At 41.1% G+C, this 21,349-nt stretch overlaps 2 protein-coding genes across 2 annotated transcripts; both read left to right on the top strand.

Moving 5' to 3' along the window:
• Positions 1-10,964: 10,964 nt before the first annotated feature.
• On the top strand, positions 10,965-17,115 carry LOC119904770 (inverted formin-2-like). The gene is made up of 5 exons (XM_038721454.1): positions 10,965-11,214; positions 14,890-15,291; positions 15,842-15,957; positions 16,179-16,338; positions 17,078-17,115. The coding sequence occupies exons 2-5, from the start codon at positions 14,895-14,897 to the stop codon at positions 17,113-17,115; spliced, it is 711 nt and encodes a 236-aa protein (XP_038577382.1). The 5' UTR covers positions 10,965-11,214; positions 14,890-14,894.
• LOC119904771 (inverted formin-2-like) lies at positions 16,410-21,340 on the top strand (the record flags this gene model as incomplete). Its single annotated transcript, XM_038721455.1, has 14 exons — positions 16,410-17,111; positions 17,376-17,517; positions 17,686-17,818; positions 18,282-18,884; positions 19,344-19,489; positions 19,613-19,674; positions 19,758-19,860; positions 20,007-20,092; positions 20,207-20,307; positions 20,390-20,460; positions 20,547-20,654; positions 20,754-20,824; positions 20,925-21,045; positions 21,159-21,340. Coding segments are annotated over exons 2-14 (1,877 nt in total), but the record flags the coding sequence as incomplete, so codon positions are not given.
• Positions 21,341-21,349: the final 9 nt, after the last annotated feature.

Raw genomic sequence — 21,349 nt, 5'->3', positions numbered from 1 at the left:
AGACCCCTTTAAATTTTTCACTCTTTGTTTCATTGCAGCCATTTTCCAAAAATCAAAAAGTTCATTTTATTTCTCAGTAATGTACACTCAGCACCCCATCTTGACAGAAAAAAACAGAAATGTAGAAATTTTTGCAAATTTATTAAAAAAGAAAAACTGAAATATCACATGGTCATAAGTATTCAGACCCTTTGCCGTGACACTCATATTTAACTCAGGTGCTGTCTATTTCTTCTGATCATCCTTGAGATGGTTCTACACCTTCATTTGAGTCCAGCTGTGTTTGATTATACTGATTGGACTTGATTAGGAAAGCCACACACCTGTCTATATAAGACCTTACAGCTCACAGTGCATGTCAGGATCGGAGGGACGCCTGATGAGCTGTGGTTGGTGGACGAGAGATGGCAGAAGGAAGTGACGGTTCAGGAAGTGAGTTAGGAGAGATGGTCGAAGGTGGCGGGAGTTATGAAAAGTGGAATATAGCAGGTAGGAAAAATAAGCGTAAAAAGAGCCTAAGATCGGATGGGAGTGATAGTGACGGGAGAGCAACTGTAACTGAAAGGAGGAGAGAGGATTTCAAGGCAATAGTAAAACTTGTGCAAGATGGGGCTTCATTCTGCGATTGGAATCCAATACAGCTAACTAAATCCATAAGTAAAGAAATCGGGGAGGTAAGGAGTGCTAAAATATTGCGAAATGGATCCTTACTAATTATATGTAAGGATGGAGTACAACAAGGAAAAGCAGTCAGAATGAATAAAATAAATGGCAAGAAAGTACAATGTTCTCTGATGACTGACAGAAAATTGGTCAGGGGAGTTATTACAGGGATTCCAGTAAATGTAACAGCAGATGATGTTAAAGGAAATGTAACAAATGCCAAAGTGAGTGAAGTCAGACGTCTTAAAGCAAGCAGAAATGGGATTAAAAGTGACAGTCTCTCTGTACTGATCACATTTGATGAGGAAAGACTCCCGGAAAAGATCTTTATTGGATATATGTGTTATGATGTGAGGCCGTATGTTCCCCCACCTCCGTGTGCAAGGGAAAGCAAACGTGTGGTAGATGCGGTGGAAACCACGAGTATGGCAAATGTGCAGAGGGGACAAAGCTGAAGTGTTGTAATTGTGGAGGAGAACATAGCTCAGCTTACCGCGGATGCGAAGTTAGTAAGAGAGCGGCAGAGGTGCAGCGAGTCAAGGCTACTCAGGGAATAAGCTACGCAGAGGCAGCAAAGAAGGTTTCAGGAGACGCGCAGGTGACAAGGCAAAATGACACTAGAAATAAAGATGCAGGGAAATGTGTAGGGTGCGATAAAGTGAAGGAGGAAACTCTGATTGTGAACAAGAATGACTTTGTATTCTTTATGGCAGATATTGTCAACTGTTCAGCACAGACAAAAAGCCGAAATGAAAGGATCAAAATAATTGTCAAATCAGCTGAGAAGTACCTTGATGTGAGGGGGCTGCACTGGGAAACAGTTAAAGACATTCTTAATGAAGATAATCAGTCATCTCAGACATGTGTTGGATCCTCTTAATGGTGCTAATTATACTCCAGTGGAATGCAAGAAGCTTAATTTCAAATGGCCAAGAGTTCAAAAAGTATATTGATAAATTGGAAGAGAAACCTGATATAATTTGTATACAGGAGACATGGTTAAAGCCACAGTTGGACTTTATTATAAAGGGATATACTGCTGTTAGGAGAGACAGAAATCCTGGCAATGGTGGAGGCGTTGTGACATTCATACAAAATGGAATGAGTTATAAGGTTATACGTATAAGCACAGATCATGAATCAATTGCGGTTAAGGTATGGACTAATAGAGGTAATATTGGCATAATTAATTACTATAATCCTTGTGGGAAAATAAGTCTAGATATACTAGAGAATGTAGGAGGACTATTGCAAGATAATGTGATATGGTGTGGGGATTTCAATTCACATAACTCACTATGGGGTTGCAATAAAACCGATTTAAATGGTTTAGCAGTTGAAGAATTTATAGATAATCACTGTTTGGTATGTATTAATAATGGGGAAGGAACACGATACAATAGTGTGCAAAACACAGAGGCAGCGCTTGATTTAACACTGGTGTCTAGTGAAATAGCAGGTTTAAGCACATGGAGTGTGATCAAACATACCACAATAGGAAGTGATCACTACCCTGTGGTAACTAAAGTTGGCATTGAAGGTTTTTATGATGAGGGAAAGAAAACTCCCAGATGGAAATTGGGAAATGCTAACTGGGATGTTTTTCAAAAGATCAGTACAAACAGATTCAAGAAACTCAAAGAGGAGAACCAGACAGATGTAAACATAATCAATAGTACAATAGTTAATGAGATTATTCAATCTGCTGAGGAAACAATCCCTAAGAGTACAGGAACTAAACGGACCAAGAGTGTACCCTGGTGGAATGACAACTGTAGTAAAGCCATAAAGGCCAGGAATAAAGCATTTAGAGAGCTCAAGAAACATCATTCTCAGGATGCATTGATCCAGTATAAAAGGGCCCAAGCAATAGTAAGGAGGACAATTAGAACACAAAAACGAACATTTTGGAGGCAGTACTGTAGCACTATTGGAAGGGAAGTACAGCTGTCAGATGTATGGGGCATGATTAGAAGAATGGGGGGGATTAGAAGAAATTATGAGATACCAGTGTTGAACACTGGGAACAAAATGGCTGTCAATAACTTAGAAAAGGCGGAACTTTTTGCACAAACATTTGAAAGGGTTCATAGTTCGTGTAATCTCACAGATGAGGCTAGGCAGTGTAGAGAGGAAATCTTAATGAAGAATCCCAAAATAACAGAGAAAAGGGAGGTGTCAGGAGATCCGTTAGATCTACCGTTTAATATGTTTGAGCTAAGAAGAGCAATTACGAGTGCTCGTCAGACCACTCCAGGGAAGGACGCTGTATGTTATGGAATGTTGGCACACATGACAGATAGTGCACTAGACACGGTGTTGGGTTTGTTTAATAAAGTTTGGGATGTTGGCCAACTTCCTTTAGCTTGGAAACAAGCAATAATAGTGCCCATTCCAAAACCAGGAAAAGATCAGTCAGACCCTTCCAGTTATAGACCTATTGCATTAACCTCACACTTGTGCAAAATTATGGAACGAATGGTCACAGAGCGTTTAACATACTTCCTAGAGAGTAAAGCTCTTCTGTACCCGTACCAGAGTGGGTTCCGTAGAGGTCGGAATACAATGGATTCAGTACTGTGCCTAGAATCAGACATCAGGAAAGCACAGACCAACAAAGAAATACTGATAGCTGTATTTTTTGACGTTGAAAAAGCATATGATATGCTCTGGAAAGAAGGGTTACTTATTAAGTTGAAGTCATTGGGTATTGGTGGTAGAACATATAATTGGGTTATGAACTTTCTATTTGACAGGGAAATACAAGTAAGAGTTGGCACAGAATACTCCAGTGTATATAAGGTGGAAAATGGAACTCCGCAAGGTAGTGTGTGCAGCCCATTGCTATTCAACATAATGATAAATGACATCTTCTCTCAGGTTGAACAAAGCGTAGGGAAATCTTTGTACGCAGACGACGGGGCTCTGTGGGTAAGAGGCCGCAATGTGTTGCACGTCAGTAAGAAAATGCAAGCTGCAATAGCTGCTGTGGAAAAATGGGCAAATAAATGGGGATTCAAGTTATCTGTTGCAAAAACACAGGTGATCTGTTTCTCAAGGCGGCATAAAGTCACGCCTATTTCCATGAAGTTATATGAACAACCACTTAAGCAAGTCAAAACAATTAAATTTCTTGGGGTTTGGTTTGATGAGAAGCTCACCTGGAATACTCATTTAGATAAAGTTAAGAACAAGTGTAAAAAGGTCATCAATATACTTCGTTGTCTGTCAGGACAAGAGTGGGGAGCAAGCAGAGCAGCTCTACAAAATATATACTGGGCACTCATGAGATCCGTTTTTGACTATGGATGTGTAGCGTACATGTCAGCAGCAGAATCAAACCTTAAGAAGTTGGATGTATTACAAGCTCAGGCCTTGAGAATTTGCAGTGGATCAGTCAGAACATCTCCGGTGTCAGCAATGCAGGTGGAAATGGGAGAAATGCCGTTAAGAATCAGGCGAGTAAAGTTAATGTTGGCATACTGGGTTAATCTCCAGGGGCAAAGTGACTCTCATCCTGCCAAGAGTCTCTTAATAGATTGCTGGGAACACAATGAGACAAATTTCACAAGTTTTGGGTGGATTGGTGATGCAAAGGCAGAAGTCATAGGATTACGACAATTAGACTACAGCCCTACAGTGTCACAGTCTTCCATTCCTCCCTGGTTATTCCCAACACCAATTGTAGATCTAAACATACAGCAGGAGTTGAAGGATATGTCAAAGAAACTTCCAGCATGCAGTATAGTACAGAATTACTTTGATTTACATTTTTCAGACTCCATGTTTATATTCACAGATGGCTCCAAAGATCCTGATACAGGGCGTGCAGGTGCAGCAGTCTTTTTCCCAGCAAGTGAGTCATATATCAAGAAAAGAATATCAGATCATGTCTCAGTGTATACCACAGAGTTGACTGCAATAGTACTGGCCCTGCAGTGGATAGAAGAGAGGGAAACAAATAATACTGTCATTGCATCTGATAGCTTGTCTGCTCTAATGAGTATTAAATCTGGCAAATCATCATTTAGATCCAAAATCCTCAATGACATATTCCTTATATTGTACAGGATGGAGCTAAAAGGTTTATCCACATGCTTCCTTTGGGTTCCTGCTCATGTTGGTGTGGAGGGAAATGAGCAGGTGGATATTCTGGCCAAAGGAACACTCAAAATCAAACATGTAGACCTAAAAACCCCTTTAACTAAAGATGAAGCTAAGACATTTATCAGGACCTATGCACAGTCAGTTTGGCAGGAGCACTGGGACAACAGTGAAACTGGAAGGCACCTATATAATGTACAGAGACAGGTTGGTGCCGGAAGGATGGTGGGCTGGAAACGTAGGGAAGAAAATATAATCACTCGTCTGAGAATAGGACATACAGGTCTCAACCTTTCATTATATAAAATAGGTAAGCACCCAACTGGGAAATGTATATATTGTAACCAACTAGAAACGGTTGAACATGTTCTCCTTCAGTGTAGGAGATACACTATCAATAGGGAACGCCTCTTTCAGTCATTACGGAAGGCAAAACATCATGATATCTCATTGGCGGGTCTCTTGGGGAAAACAGCAGGCCAGATATATTGTCATATAATTAAGTTTCTTAAAGAAACTGAGTTAGGAAAAAGAATTTAATTTATGTTTATTTTTTTTTTTTTTTTTTTTTTTTTTGTTTTTGGTTTTGTTTATTTCATTTATTTCCTGCCTAATCTCTCGTTCCACACTCCAGTCCAGCTTGTGGCGGTAATGCACCGTTAAACTGGTTTGCCAACCGCCATTAAACCCTAAAGAAGAAGAAGAAGAAGAAGTGCATGTCAGAGCAAATGAGAATCATGAGGTCAAAGGAACTGCCTGAAGAGCTCAGAGACAGAATTGTGGCAAGGCACAGATCTGGCCAAGGTTACAAAAAAATTTCTGCTGCACTTAAGGTTCCTAAGAGCACAGTGGCCTCCATAATCCTCAAATGGAAGACGTTTGGGACGACCAGAACCCTTCATAGAGCTGGCTGTCCGGCCAAACTGAGCTATCGGGGGAGAAGAGCCTTGGTGAGAGAGGTAAAGAAGAACCCAAAGGTCACTGTGGCTGAGCTCCAGAGATGCAGTCGGGAGATGGGAGAAAGTTGTAGTAAGTCAACCATCACTGCAGCAATCCACCAGTCGGGGCTTTATGGCAGAGTGGCCCGACGGAAGCCTCTCCTCAGTGCAAGACACATGAAAGCCCGCATGGAGTTTGCTAAAAAACACCTGAAGGACTCCAAGATGGTGATAAATAAGATCCTCTGGTCTGATGAGACCAAGATAGAGCTTTTTGGCCTTAATTCTAAGCGGTATGTGTGGAGAACACCAGGCACTGCTCATCACCTGTCCAATACAGTCTCAACAGTGAAGCATGGTGGTGGCAGCATCATGCTGTGGGGGTGTTTTTCAGCTGCAGGGACAGGACGACTGGTTGCAATCGAGGGAAAGATGAATGCGGCCAAGTACAGGGATATCCTGGACGAAAACCTTTTCTAGAGTGCTCTGGACCTCAGACCTGGCCGAAGGTTTACCTTCCAACAAGACAATGACCCTAAGCACACCGCTAAAATAACGAAGGAGTGGCTTCACAACAACTCCGTGGCTGTTCTTGAATGGCCCAGCCAGAGCCCTGACTTAAACCCAATTGAGCATCTCTGGAGAGACCTGAAAATGGCTGTCCACCAACGTTTACCATCCAACCTGACAGAACTGGAGAGGATCTGCAAGGAGGAATGGCAGAGGATACCCAAATCCAGATGTGAAAAACTTGTTGCATCTTTCCCAAAACGACTCATGGCTGTATTAGATCAAAAGGGTGCTTCTACTAAATACTGAGCAAAGGGTCTGAATACTTATGACCATGTGATATTTCAGTTTTTCTTTTTTAATAAATTTGCAAAAATTTCTACATTTCTGTTTTTTTCTGTCAAGATGGGGTGCTGAGTGTACATTACTGAGAAATAAAATGAACTTTTTTGATTTTTGGAAAATGGCTGCAATGAAACAAAGAGTGAAAAATTTAAAGGGGTCTGAATACTTTCCGTACCCACTGTATATACTTTTCTTATATATACTTGTATACAGTCTATGATTTGTAGATGGAAAATCTGCATTTTGTTTATCAACCTGTTTTGCCATTCATTAATTGATTTATGTAAATAAACTATTCACAGTGTCATGATGCTGTTGATTTTTGAGGCACTTCCAAATATTCATAAATGAGAGTAAACAGGGCAGTAAAAATTATGTTTTATTCATTATTAAACATATTTAACATAAATATGCATATTGACAACATATTTATCTAGTTTCACTATTTGTATATTACAGTACATTTAGTTATTGCAAATCTGGCAAAATAAACCCCCATACTTACATACAATATCAGCTTATAGCATCAGTGAATCAGACAGGTTCTACAGAAAACAGTAGGCTGCAACAGTTTTGCATCTTGTGTTTGTATTTTGGGAAGCTGGCTGACCCCACCTTTATTTCCATTTGAATCATGGTGTAGCCTGCTTAAGCTAAAGTCTTTAATCTTACTTAGGCCTACTTAAATCTGATGAAACTTTTAATCAATTATAAAACGTACACAGAAAACTACTATTTTGTTTTTTAGTAGCTATATTTTTAAAAGTTATGATTGTGACTTTTCTGTGCTACTTTCAGGTTGTAGACCAGTGTGGTGTCCTCAACAGACAAGGGGTCATGAATAAAATGAGGAATACTTTAGGTGACTACTCATAATATTGTTGCTTTAATATGAAAAAAGGATTGTAAACAAATTACTAAAGAAACAGCTGTTTTGATCAGAGCATCTTTCCCCATCACTCTTATAACTACACAGCAGAGATGAACAAACAGCTGGCAAATGGAGCGCAAAAGCAACATCTTGCAGTTCACATATGTCCTTTTGACAAAATGTATAGTATTTGTGTAGAAAAATATTTTTATCTAATAACTCTAATGACATTTCCTAAAGAGATGAACTGGTGTTTTAGTTTTCCGGACATATGTCAGTCTGTGGTTTACTGATAACCCAGCTGAAGATAATCCATTGTTGCAGCATTTCCTGTAGGGGTCCATAGTGATCCAGAATAAGGAACATGTCCTCACATGTCTTAGAGCAGCTTTCCTTTTCTAGTATGTAAATGAAAAGTTATGAAAAAGCTACATGTAGCTTGGAATTTTATGATCGCTCTGTCAACTCAGGATGTTTAATAAGATTGGTTCTCTCAGGATGTTCATCCTGAATAAAGTTCTGTGAACTTAGATAGTTCAGCCCATCATGGGGCTTAAAAAGTTCAGCCCAGGACACCTATGACAAACACAATAGAACTAGACACACCCTTAAGACCATAAGGTTTTGCAGCAGGACTAGTAGATTAAAAGTCATGCCGTTTTGCCTGAAATCATGGTTTAAAATCACTTGATGTATACAGAACAATGAATGGAAGGGTGACGATATTGACTTTGAAGTATTGGGAGTTTGTTTCCAACTGATGCGTTTCATGATCCTGTTCAACTAGCTCAGCAAGGCAGTTGTTGACTATTCATGATACGTTTGTATTTGCTCAATAGCTTTTGTTTCTATTGCTCAGTTAAAACAAATCAGTCTTATGTGTAACCACTATTTTCACCATGACAGAAGCAGCACAACAATACACTTATAACTCCCTTTCTGTGAGGCAGTGAAACACTAGCAAGCTAATTAGCCTCAAGTCCCAGGGGGAGTGATGACAGCTCCACTGCAACAACACAGTGATACAAAATCTCAACAAAATATCCACATCCAGACAAAAGTCACTATTGTTACTCTGACAGTGAAGGTTGTCTGATTCAGATATTAAATGAAAAAGGCCACTGAAGATTTCTTTGTATTTTGCAGATTTGCATATTATCAAACAGTGATAAGAGAATTTCAAAAATGCTAAATAATTAAAAGCCATAATAACCATCCTGTTCCTTCATTACAACTCATTTATCCTCACTGTCTTTAAGGATACATGCAAACACATTCAATGCAGTTAAGGATTTCATGAACTCTGTGTTCTTTTAGTTTTTTTAGTCACAGTAACATTTTCTTCATTAAGGGACATTTTGAATCTAGTTAATTAGGAAGTGACTGAATTATTATCTACATGCTTAGTTGGCACACCCCCTTATTCCTACTTTTATCAGTAAAGTAGTGGATAAAATGTGCTTTGTGGAAGATTTTATAAAGCTATGTAAACACGTCACAGAGGAAAGAGCCTGTGTGGGGGTGTCTCCAGATTATGTCTGGATCCTGAATTCTGATCAAAATCATTTGAATGACAATTTTGGATTTAGTAAAAGTGGGAGAAAGGAAGAGGAGTGGTCTAGATCAGAGGTTTTCAAAGTTGGAGGCGGGTCTCCCCAGGGGGCTTCGGGAAGGCTCAGAGAAAGGAAGTAAAAAATGGTTACATTAGTTATTACATTAGTTATCAAAAGGAGATCACATAGAACAGCCTAAATGTGTGTGATTCTGTTAAAGAGAGAGTAAAAGAGTAGTTTTGGGGAATTGTACTGTATTCCATGCTAAAAAATAAACAAAACACCTTTTGTTATGCATTTGGTCTGAAGTAATGCCAAACAGCAATATTAGGCTCCCTTTGTTCAACTGTTAAGTATCTACATGATCACATTGCATCCACAGTCTCAGACTTTGAAAGCCCCTGGTCTAGATTTTACATAGACGTAAATGTTAATCTAGACCATGTTCTAATGGCTAATAAGGCTCTTCAGATCAGTCAGATATACACCCTGAAGGCTGGACATTGTGTCTTTCCTTATCAACAGATAAAACCAAATTAACTCAAGACATAGTATAATGGATTCTGTTACTGTGTGACATGAAGAGTGTGCTGTCAAGACTCGTTGACTGATTTGAATCAGGGAAAGTTAATTTCCTCCAGCAGGGACTGTAGCCTGAGGTCAGATCCAGCTGATGGGATGGGGAGTGTGGGAGGAGGGCCCAACCACTGGCTGCATTCAGCATCACAAACAGCTTCAAGCTAGACAACACCGGGCACATTAACACCGGAAATCAGGCAATTCTGCCTTCACAATAAAACGCAGACCATGGAAACGTTTTAACACACAGTGAAAACGATTTGGATAAATCGACCATGATTTAAGTTAGGCTATTCCTCCAGTACGTAGAATAAATATTTTAATTGTAATGATCACACAGGTTAGACTTGCTTTGATATTCTTGATTTACTATTTACAGCTTATGGAGTGGCCTATTTGTAACAGTTTATTAATTGTGTTTTAACAGTTCCAACTGTTTCACAAATAAAAAGAAAATTCTGATATTATACCACTGCGGTTAAGGTTTGATTAGGGTTAATGTTAGTGTATTCATTATTCATTCAGTAGGCCTATTCATTTCATTTCTGCCGGTTGTTTTCATTCATTAAATTATTGTGCAAGAAAAAATGCTCTACATGTGGTCAATCTCTCATTTCTTAATTCTAAGTAAGCCTACTAACTTGTCAATAACAATTACTGTTCATGCAAATACAAGGAGTTCAATATTTCAAAAGTTGGCTGTAGCGCGTCAACCTATTTTGAATGTCCCGCCCCATTCATGCTGTGATTGGTCGGTTCACGAAAAGTGACTTTTGGCGCTTTTCCATTACCAGTACCAGCTCAACTCGTGGAAAAGGGCCTTTATTAGACAACAGCTTAATGCCAGCAGGCTTCTCCCTGCACTGTCTCCATCTACAGAGATTAGCAGGCAGGGGAGAAAGGGGACAGGTGGGCGTCAGAACCTGGTATGGACAGGGCAGAAAACTACATTGGCATGACACCTGTCCGCAAGACAAACTCCCGGTACACCAAAGACTAAAATGTAGAAGTGCCGGTAGCCTACTGCCTACCGGTAAATACTGGCCCACTTGTAATTCTCTTGATAGGCTATGTCGCTAGTAGTTGGCCTAGCAATTTAATTTCTGTTTAATTGTTATAGTTATGTTGTGACCAAACCTAAAATCATATTTTATGTAGGCTACTGTCCAATTCCCTTTGCTGGAGCATTTTCTGTAGGTAGGCCTAATCCATTTAGTTATTTTGTGTGTAGCCTATGTCAAACAAGAATGAGGGGTGGGTGTACTGATAAAGGGTGTTGGTCCGAAACTTGCCAAAATGAGCTCGCTGCACAAGCTTTTCCAGTGTTTCACCGGGAGGAGTGGGACACGTTTTATTCTGACAGTTCTGAGCGGATGTCTAACTTCAGTAATGTTGCTGTTGTCACACTGTCAGTCTCTCACAAGTGAGTGAAAGCTCAGGGGCCGCAGCGTTTTGAAAGCGGTGCCATCCGCACACCACCTGGCCTGCCAGATCACTCAGTGCCGAAATTTTCAGGGGTCCATGTTTAATTTTTTTGGCATAGTAAAATGTTGTCTGGATGACTGCAAAGCGCCCCCCCCCCCCACCCTCCCCTCATCTGAAACACACTAGAGGACGATTCTTCAAGTGCATTTTTATGGAATAAAACCAGGTAAGGCATCTCTGTGGGCATATTGGTTATTTATAACGATGTAACAATACAGTAGGATGGAACATGTGCGGTAGCGAAAGTAATTAGCGTTTTCGATTTGTTTTCCTGGTGTCTTTTTACTCGCCACGGTAAGGTGACTAGTCCCGTTATGTTTCCCGGTAGCCTATGTGGAGGAAATCGGAACGCAAAGTAATGTTGTTGCACCGTTATTGTTGCTATTTCAGGTCCATTTTTTATCAAAATGGGCCAATGGATAATGTAGATTGGCAAACTGGCAATTGTGTGTAAGCTTGTCGAGACCTCCTGGAGGTGGTGATCGAGCTGTTCCATCTAAACCTTCCTACCTTGGACAGAATGAAAAGGAAGCAGGCTGTGATGGGGAAAAAAACTGTTGGCAAAAATCCACTTAAAGTGAATATTCCAGTTTTAAGGACTGTATATGAACCATATGTGCTGTCACTCGTGTGTTGCCATGTGCACATGTTAAATCAATCTGACAATTGCTCTGACAGAAATCCTCAGACAGACAGTCTGGGATAAAGGAAACTAAACTACAACTAAAAGATACATTCCAACCGTAAAAGGTGCTTGTGGACTTTGCAGACATGTCAGCCACTCCCTTAAATAGCTGAGAGTGGAGGAGAGGAGTTTATATGAGTTAAATGTGTACCAGATGTTGTCTGTTAATAATCATTCTGCAAATACTGTAAAAGATTTTGGATACAGCCATCTTATAATTACACAATCTCCAAGTAACACATGTGTTATGTGTAGCTATCATGAAATCTACTCATCATTTCACTCCTCAATAATTTAATTATACATATCCCCATACTTAAGGGAAATAAAGCAGAATGAGAAAAGAGAGAAAAATTGTTAAACTGGTCCATGATATTTAATTAATTGCCCCTAAATCTGATAGTTTATTGACTCATTTAGTAATGCTGGTAAAGAACATTTGTAGAAAAAAAAGTATCATGCATAAGCTCTGCATATGTCTGAGAGGAAATAAATCAGTGGAGATGTTTCAGCGTTTTCATAAGTGTTGATGCTGTACAGTAGCAGTGGGCTGCTGTGTGGGCGGCTTCACCAGAGGACAGAAGCGTGGGCTTGTCCTGTGTGCAGTGAATCAGCCTGCTATTAGTGGTACATGTGGGAGCTCTGGCAGACAAGGTCGGCAACTGAAAGTTGCTTATATTTGACGGGTGCACAAAAGTAAATGCAAATGGTTTTTCCATCGCAGTCAGTCTTTGGCGTTGCTCGACACATGTAACCCAGATGTTCGTACATGACCAGAATATCTGACTATTTGGGATCAAATCAACATCCTTTGGAATGAAACTGAAATTTCAAAAGAGGAACATGAGCTGTCACACGAGCATGTTTATCTTGAGCCAAGTTTCCTGTCCCGGGAAAGTCCTTTCCTTCCCTCTGAAAAGTTCCTGAGTCGTGCTGAGTCCAGCTTACTGTCCACATGACACACACACACACACACACACACACACTTTGAAGTGTCTTTTAGTCATAACTTTGCAGGAAGCGAATCCATTTAACAAAACTCTCAGTGCATTTCAATGAACGCTGGTAGCTTCACAAGTTTTCATGGCTGTGAAAATTCTCCACATTACAAGCAAACAACTTTCATTCTTTACTCACACTGAACATGAAAGAACAGTGTAATCCTCAATCAGAGGGTGTATAGGCCTAAAGGTTCGCTCGGCGTAACCCTTATTAACCTTAAAAGGGGGCAGGGAGCATTCCATCCATTTGTGTGGCTGATGAACACAGCCCTTTGAAGAGTATTGAGACGGCCTATTGTTGAACACCATTGTCTGCCTGCTTGCTGCCACGGTAACACTCTCACACTGGCAGCACGATTAAAATGCTGCAGTCAGAGCTGACAAATGCTTACCAGAATATGTGAGAAAAGAAAAGCCTAATTGTACCTTGACTCCACCGAGTGAATAGAAACACAATTTGTCGGATTTTTCACAAGTCATTGCTTCTGTTCCCTGCAAATGACTTTTTGAAAAGAGAGATATCCAAGCCGCCTGCAAGCTTTTTGTTTGTAACTGTGTTCAGTATTCTGAGCTCCTGACATGTAGAAACAAAATGAAGCATCAAAAAAGCAAGATTCCTGAGTAGGGCCATTTCGGTGTTCTTTGCAGAGTGACCTGTTTGCAGAGCATTGTGTGTGTTCGTGCTCATCACTCAGTGTCTCATCTGTATATGTTATCTTTGCCAAGTGTGAGATCAACAACAGAAGACAGAAGAACCACTTGGGTTGTTCATTTGTGCTGGGCCACCTAATATCACCGCATTCAGCACAGAGAGAAAATATTTTTAGGCTTTTGAAAAACGTTTTACCCTTTTTTGGTCCGAACCCTTATCCTGTTGATTTTATTAGAGTGTGGGAACGTCTTTATACTAGTGACATGCATTGCAGTGGATAGTTTAGAAGCTCAGGGGTGAGACAGGTTGGTAAAAGACAGGATTGTGCTCTGGGGTTACGCCAGAAAAGGGCACTTGTGGCATCAATGTCAGGGTCCGATATGTTCTATGTTTGTGAAAGGTTCTTCCTGCACAGTTGTTTCTATGTGTTAGCTTTTCACAAGTGTGCCTTGTTCATGTTTTCCAATGTTTAATATCTCATTAATGAGCTTTAAAAATACAGTTATTCATAATGTAATTTGCGCTCTGTCCAGGCAATGTAGAGCCTGGCTTTGCAGAGAGGCTTGACAAGCTGACTGCACGTCTCTTCTCTTTCAGGCAGGATTAAGTAGGAATGTTTGGCAGAACTGGTGATGACTGGACTGCTGACATATATTTTACACATCCACAAAAGTGCAGTGCTATCATTTCCTATTCTGTTTTCCTTTCTGATAAGGCCCTCTTTTGGCCTGCTTCCCCTGGTCTAGATAGCAATGATGACACTGAATTCCGGATATTGGTGCAAACAGACACCATCTGCTGTCCAAAACAATCAGAATTATTATTATTTTTTATTTTTTTTAAACTAATAGCTGAAAACTGTCTCTTGTTATCCGCACACATTAACATTGAGAGCAACCGTGAACATGTTTCCTTTCAATTCAATTCAATTCAAATCAGCTTTATTGGCATGAATGTATAACAACAATATTGCCAAAGCTATAAATTACATAAGAACAATTAATTTCATACATTTCATTAAATAAGTAAATAAAAAAGTAAAAGTTGTGTTTGTGTGTGTTAATAAAAATTTTAATAATAATAATAAAAAATATAAAAATTCCTGTAAAAATAAAAGTAAATAAAAACCAGAAGCATGTGTTAGAAAATTAAAATATATTAAAAAATTTAAATAAAATAAAATAAATGAAACAGTAACATGTTATATAATAATATATTAAAAATAAAATAAATAGATAAAACCGTAAACATGTGTGTGTTTATATTTACAGACAAAAAATGTAATTAATTAATTAAATTAAAAAATTTAATAAATATAAAAATTGGTATCAAATGTGAAATTTAAAAACAAAATCAACCAATCAAAATAATAATAATTTGAAAATTAGTACAATTATTTAACTGAGTTGTCCTCAGTTCGTGGCATGAGGAGATATATTTTGCAGCAATTAAAAGTGCAGCTCTGTCTCTACCTGTCCTCTGTCACCTTTCTTTCCTCCACAGCCATCATGTCAGGGAAGTCAGATGGGAAAAAAAAGTGGGCAGCAGTCAGGGGTCGCTTGGGCTCCTCGCAGGACTCGGATACCGCGCCGGAGGCCAACCTGGAGAGTGCTGACCCAGAGCTGTGCATCAGGCTGCTGCAAGTTCCCACTGTGGTCAACTACTCGGGGCTGAAGCGTCGCCTGGAGGGCAGCGACCAGACATGGATGGTCCAGTTCCTGGAGCTGAGCGGGTTGGATCTCCTCCTGGAGGCCCTGGACCGGCTCTCAGGGCGGGGGTGTTCTCGCATTGCAGACGCCCTCCTGCAGCTTACCTGCGTCAGCTGCGTCCGCGCGGTCATGAACTCCTCTGCAGGGATCCACTTCATTATAGAGAATGAGGGACACATTCGGAAGCTCTCCCAAGGTTCCACCATACCCTTCATTTTAAATCATCACATCTACTTTCTCCATGTAGTGTTCATATGATTATGTCTCAGAGTAGCCTCACACATGAAAAGACAAAATACAATATATTTAAATTAAACTGTTCATTAAAAAAGAAAGCCATTTCATGGTTAAGGACCTAAGGTGCCACTTGTTTTTTTACATATAAGGTAACATTTGTAATATTGTTTAGTTGGTCAAAACTCAGGTGATTAAATGGTTCCCTGACTCACTCTGCTGAGCTGAATTTCCAGGGCATGTACTGCTGTATGTACAAAGAAGAATCAGTGTCTTGTGTACATTGGATTTCAAACGCACATACACGTGTTTACGTGCCACATCTTCAGAGGGCAAAGTTCAAGTTGAGTTCAGTTGGTGAAACAAAGCATCCTGCTCAGGTGTAGACAAGAGAGGCAAAAAGGAAGAGATAGCAGAGATAGGGGGTTTGCTTTAAGAGAAACATGGAAGAAATTGATGGGAAATGTGAGAACTCTACCTTTATTGATGTGTGTGATCACATTGCTCCACAGCCTTGGACACTTCCAACACCATGGTGAAGAAGCAGGTTTTTGATCTCCTTGCCGCCCTCAGCATGTTCTCTGCAGATGGCCATCGACTGGCACTGGATTCCCTGGATCACTACAAGGCAAGTAGATGAACATGTAGAAGAGTCATGCTTCTACCGTTGTTTTTGAAATGTTAAGTTGTTGGAGGATTTACCTCACATGATTCCACATCTCCGAATAATAAATCCCCTAATGCTGCCCTCTAGTGGTGGGTTGCATGAACAGGCATTATAGTGCTGTAGAATCACAGTCTTCCTCAATGATACTAAGGTGATTATTGACATCTGAATTTCCCCTTCAGGGCGTGAAGACGCAGCAGTATCGCTTCAGTGGGATCATGAATGAGCTGCAGGCCACAGATAATGTCCCTTACATGGTTACACTCCTCAGTGTCATCAACGCCCTCATCTTCGGGACAGATGACCTCAGGAAGAGAGATAAGATGAGAAAGGAGTTTATCGGTAGGTGCTCTTTTCAGCTGCTGTTGGACAATTAATCAGGAGTCTAGAGGCACATGAGTAAGGTGACGCTGTGGTAATCTGTGTTTCCCCCTCTAAGTGAATGCAGAGGGGGAATCAGGCCATCTGCAGGAGCTCTATTACAAATATCTCTGTCACTGGGTCTGTCTAAGAATAGGTCTAATGGCCTCATTCTCACTTTGACAAAATGCCTGAGAACTAAGCAAACCTCAAGTGGATAAAGAATTGTGTATTCATGCATTTTGCACCATCACTAGTGACTATCAAAAGTTTAAGTTTGAAGAAATTAATCTATCTCAATGAAACTCACTATTTATATTTTTATCTATACTACTGGACAAAAGCAGGATTAACCTCATACTGATAGTTCAGACATGAAACCAGGACCTTTTTACCCTATGAGGCATCAGTGTTAAGTGCTGAGCTATCAAGCTGCCTGAAGATCACCACGGTTGTGAAAGTTTAACAAATATGTCAGAGTTGCATCGATGTAAACCCTCCCAAATTCATTAAAATGCCACCCACCACCTTTCGACCAATCAGCTATTTGTTTGGCCACTCCTCTTTTGTGATTGCTCACCTGTGACTTCTTGCCATTACCCCCAAACTAACATATGCTTCTGTGGAGAGATGTGATAGACCTCTTTTAGATGAACCCTTCTTAAAAACTGATAACTGAGTGTTGTGATAGACAGAACTGTGTTTTATTGTTGTCTTGCAGGGCTTCAGTTACTTGATATTCTGCCAAAGTTGAGGTGAGCCTACCACCTGGGATTTACATTTGATTTTTGTCAGCTTCTTAATCTCTGAAGCAGATTTAATGCAACCAGTTATGTTCTATTTAATAAAATCCATAATCATTGCAAGTAAAATGGTGTTTTTAGGAAAAGATCTTAGCAATTTGTGTCCATTAATGACAGTAATTTGTGGCCCTTGCCTTTGCTTTAAAAAAATTGAAAATGACATTTAAATGCGATGAAGTGTCCCCATCAGCGTATTTGTATGTGGGTGGTGTGCAGGGAGCAGGAGGATGAAGACTTGATTATTCAATGTGAAGCTTTTGAAGAGGCAATGGCTGAAGATGAGGAGGAGCTGCTGCGGGTCTATGGGGGCATTGACATGAGTAATCACCTGGAGGTTTTCACTACACTCTTTAACAAGGTCTGACTGGCTTTATCATCCACCACTAAGAACTGAGATAGTTCAGCACATTGGAGACTGATCACGATCATCTTTCTGATTTAAAACAGTTCAATTCATGAAGTTTTTGTGACTGATATAGTCAACATGATAAGCCCTCTTACTTTGTGCGTGTGTTGGTGTGTACAGGTGAGTAGCTCTCCAGCCTCTCTCCAGCTGCTGTCCATCCTGCAGACTTTGTTGGTGCTGGGGCCGGGCCGCTCTGATATCTGGCTGGCTCTGGAGGCCATCACTAATAGAGCCATACTGCTGGCCCAGGACTGTGAGTCAGCACTGAAGCAGCAACACATTCACTTTAGGTCAACACTTTGAAGAGGCTAATGACTAGCTAATGGCCTGCTCTGTGATTCATGTGTGAAAGGGAGTGATTATCCAGGGAAATAGATCATAGAGGCAGCTATTGACAGGATAGCTAAAAGATTTTGTTTTAGAGAGAGTGTGTGTGTGTGTTTGTTTGTTTGTTTCATGTTTTTACCTGAATGCACACTAACCGATGGGGACTCGTGTCACCGTGGGGATAAAAATGTAGGTCCCCACGGGTAGAAACTGCCTTTTGAGGGTGAAGACTTCAAGGTTTTAGGATTCAGGTTACTATTAGGTTAGTGTTAAGGTAAGGGTTAAGCATGAAGTTGTGATGGCTAAGCATTGTATCAATGAGATGACCCCACGGGGATAGAGGAACACACGTGTAAGACGGTGTGTGTGTGTTTGGATTTGTGCTCCAGCTCAGATAGAGTCCTGTGATAAGATCATGCAGCGGCTGATGTTCTCCAAAGGCAAGAGCTGTGAGGGTCATCATGAAGTGGACGGGCAGCTCATGAAAATGCATAAAGCCGTGCAGACTGATCTGGATCATCAGGGCAAAGAAATGTCAGACAAAAGCATAAAGTCCTCTCAGAAGCCGCTGTGTGTCGCTCCTCCCCCTCCACCCCCACCTCCTCCTCTACCACCTAGTATGACTGGGCCCCTGGGCCAGCCTTCTAACCAGTGTCCCCCACCACCTCCTCCTCCACCGCTACCTGGAGGGTTTGGTGGGCCCCCACCACCTCCTCCCTTGCCTGGAATGCAGCCACCACCACCACCACCACCACTGCCCTGTGGCCCAGGCATGTCTGCCCCACCACCTCCTCCACCACTACCTGGAGGGTTTGGTGGACCCCCACCACCACCTCCTTTACCTGGCATGGTGCCTGCTCCTCCTCCTCCCCCAGGCATGGTAGTGGCTCAGAGTAGCCAGGCCCTAGGGTTTGCTGCACCCACAAAGGCAAACAGATGCCCGACCCTGAGGATGAAAAAGCTCAACTGGCAGAAACTCCGCACTGTTACTGGTGAGTGGATAAAACATCCAGTCATTCACTCATTCATTTTATTCATTCAGTCAAAAGTCATGTACCTTTTTTATGAAGGCAGCAAACCCTGGCTGAATATAATTTCAAGAGTGTCAAGTTTGATATACGTATGCTAAGACTAAAAAGTAAAATTTAATAAGGCTTTGCTTCCATCCGTCATGCTGTTTAAATTGAGCTACAGACATAGGCAGAAGGCACCTGTGTAGAGAACTTGACAGGGATGGAACATTCATTGTAACAACAACATCTGAAGGCTAAACAGTCCATTATTTTAAATGTGGGTGATTTAACATGGGTGTTACAGAGGATTCCCCTGAGATTTGAGAGGGAGCAACATCACCTTTTTTTTTTAAACGAGTTTCAGCCACAGTGATACGTTAATTCAAAAAGGAGCCACGTGAGCTCATGACAGGTTCCTCTCTTCCTGCACACTCACAGATGGTCACTCCATGTGGGCCTTGGTTCAGAGAGAGCCTCCTCCTCGGGAGCCGGACTACAGCAGTATTGAGCAGCTGTTCTGTCTCCCAGTGACCGAGCACAAAGACAAGGGGGCAGCTGCTCCTGTCAAGAAGGAGCCTAAAGAGGTGCGCTTGGTCAACACTCAATACAGCTCCTCAGAGCTGTAGCCCTCAGAACAAACAGGCCTGATTATCAAAGCTGTATAATCAATATGCCTCTCTAGCTTGTCTTTTTTTTTCTTTCTATAGATTACATTCATTGATCCAAAGAAAAACCTAAATTTGAACATCTTCCTAAAGCAGTTCAAATGGTAAGATATCACACTTTTTTAAAAGCTATTTTTATATATTGTTGTCTATTTTCCAGCTCAGTATTTTTATTGTCTCTGTCTAGCACGAATGAGGACTTTGTAGCCATGATTCAGAATGGGGATCGTGCTAGGTTTGATGTTGAAGTGCTAAAACAGCTTCTAAAGCTCCTACCAGAGAAGCATGAGGTTTGTACTCAACAACAATTAACAATTCTCCATCCTTACCTAGACACGTTTTTGCACAATTATGCCACACAAGTATGCCATTAAGGGCCCATTTTAAAATGGCAAATGTCTGAGTCACTGTCTTGTTTTTTGTCTTGTTTTTTCAGATTGAAAATTTGAAGTCCTTCCAAGGAGATAAAGACAAGTTGGCAAATGTTGACCGCTTCTACACCTCCCTCCTCACTGTGCCATGGTAACTGGTTTGACTTTTAATTATGTGCGTGCTGTATGCTTGATATTCTCAATCCAGCGTATACTGTCACACTTGGCTCCTTATTTACTTTGCTTTCTGGCTCTGTCTCCTCAGTTATCAGTTGAGGATTGAGTGCATGTTGTTGTGTGAGGAAACTTCATCAGTGTTGGACATGCTGAAACCTAAAGTTAAGCTGGTGGAGGAGGCCTGCCAGTGTAAGTAAAACCTTCAGCTGTATTCACATGCATGCAGTTGCTCCCCCCCCCCCCAAATTAACACATGTAACAAATTTCTCAGCTCTGAAAACGAGCACACTCATGCCCAGTTTCTGCAAGCTCATCCTTGACGTTGGAAATTTTCTCAACTATGTAAGAACCTCTTCGGTCTCATGTATATTTTACTTAAGCTGACATTTAGACAGAGCTTGCATTTTTAATCACCGGTCTACTTCCAGGGAAGTCACACAGGGAATGCCGAGGGGTTCAAGATCAGCTCTCTGCTCAAGCTTACAGAGACCAAGGCCAACAAGAGCCGCATTACGCTGCTTCATCACATCCTGGAGGTACACAAACAGGCTTACATCTGCCATAACCCCCCACTATCCCACCCCCCAGTGATAAACTTGTTTAATAACACACTGTTTGTGGCCTGTTTTGCAAAGGAGGCAGAAGCGAACCACCCGGAGCTCTTGGCGCTGCCAGATGATATAGAGATCTGTGAAAAAGCAGCAGGGTATATAAAAGCATTTCAAATCTACTTCAGCTCCTTTTAAATTGGTCGTAAGTGGGTCTGTAACAGATATATAACAAAAGGTTTTACACTTTGTCCTCAGAGTTAATCTGGACTCTGTTCAGTCAGAAGCCAATGGGCTACTAAAACGACTCAATGACACGGCCAAGAAGGTCTCCAACTCTGTCGAAGAGATGAAGGCGCAATATGCAAAAGTTCTTGAGGTGAGATGATAGTGTGCTTTGCCTACAATGGTCATGTGATCACTCGATACTGTTTTTGAAAGCTAGATCCAAATCCCATATTCCTCAATTTTTTCCTCCATTCACTGCTGCAGGACAGTCTGGAGGCGTGTCAAGCTTTAACAGAGAGGTTTGCTGCCATTGAGAAGCAGAGGAGCGAGCTGGCCGTCTACTTATGTGAAGATGCCAATCAGCTGTCGCTTGAGGAACTCTTTGGAACCATTAGGACTTTCCGAGGACTTTTCATCAGGGCACTCAAGGTCAGGAAGGATACTTTGTTGATGTT

Source organism: Micropterus salmoides, unplaced genomic scaffold (assembly GCF_014851395.1).
Source record: "Micropterus salmoides isolate LMB-PRFRI ecotype aquatic unplaced genomic scaffold, ASM1485139v1 Ms_hic_scaffold_1511, whole genome shotgun sequence".
NCBI lineage: Eukaryota > Metazoa > Chordata > Actinopteri > Centrarchiformes > Centrarchidae > Micropterus > Micropterus salmoides.
Note: the sequence above shows the minus strand (reverse complement) of the source record. Positions and strands in the feature narration are given on the sequence as shown.

What these genes read in the sequence shown, in the direction of transcription:
- LOC119904770 (XM_038721454.1), top strand. Translation starts at nt 14,895, where the DNA reads ATGTCAGGGAAGTCAGATGGGAAAAAAAAGTGGGCAGCAGTCAGGGGT. An exon ending in CATTCGGAAGCTCTCCCAAG is followed by an intron (nt 15,292 to 15,841) that starts GTTCCACCATAC and finishes ATTGCTCCACAG; the next exon opens with CCTTGGACACTTCCAACACC. An exon ending in GATGAGAAAGGAGTTTATCG is followed by an intron (nt 16,339 to 17,077) that starts GTAGGTGCTCTT and finishes GTTGTCTTGCAG; the next exon opens with GGCTTCAGTTACTTGATATT.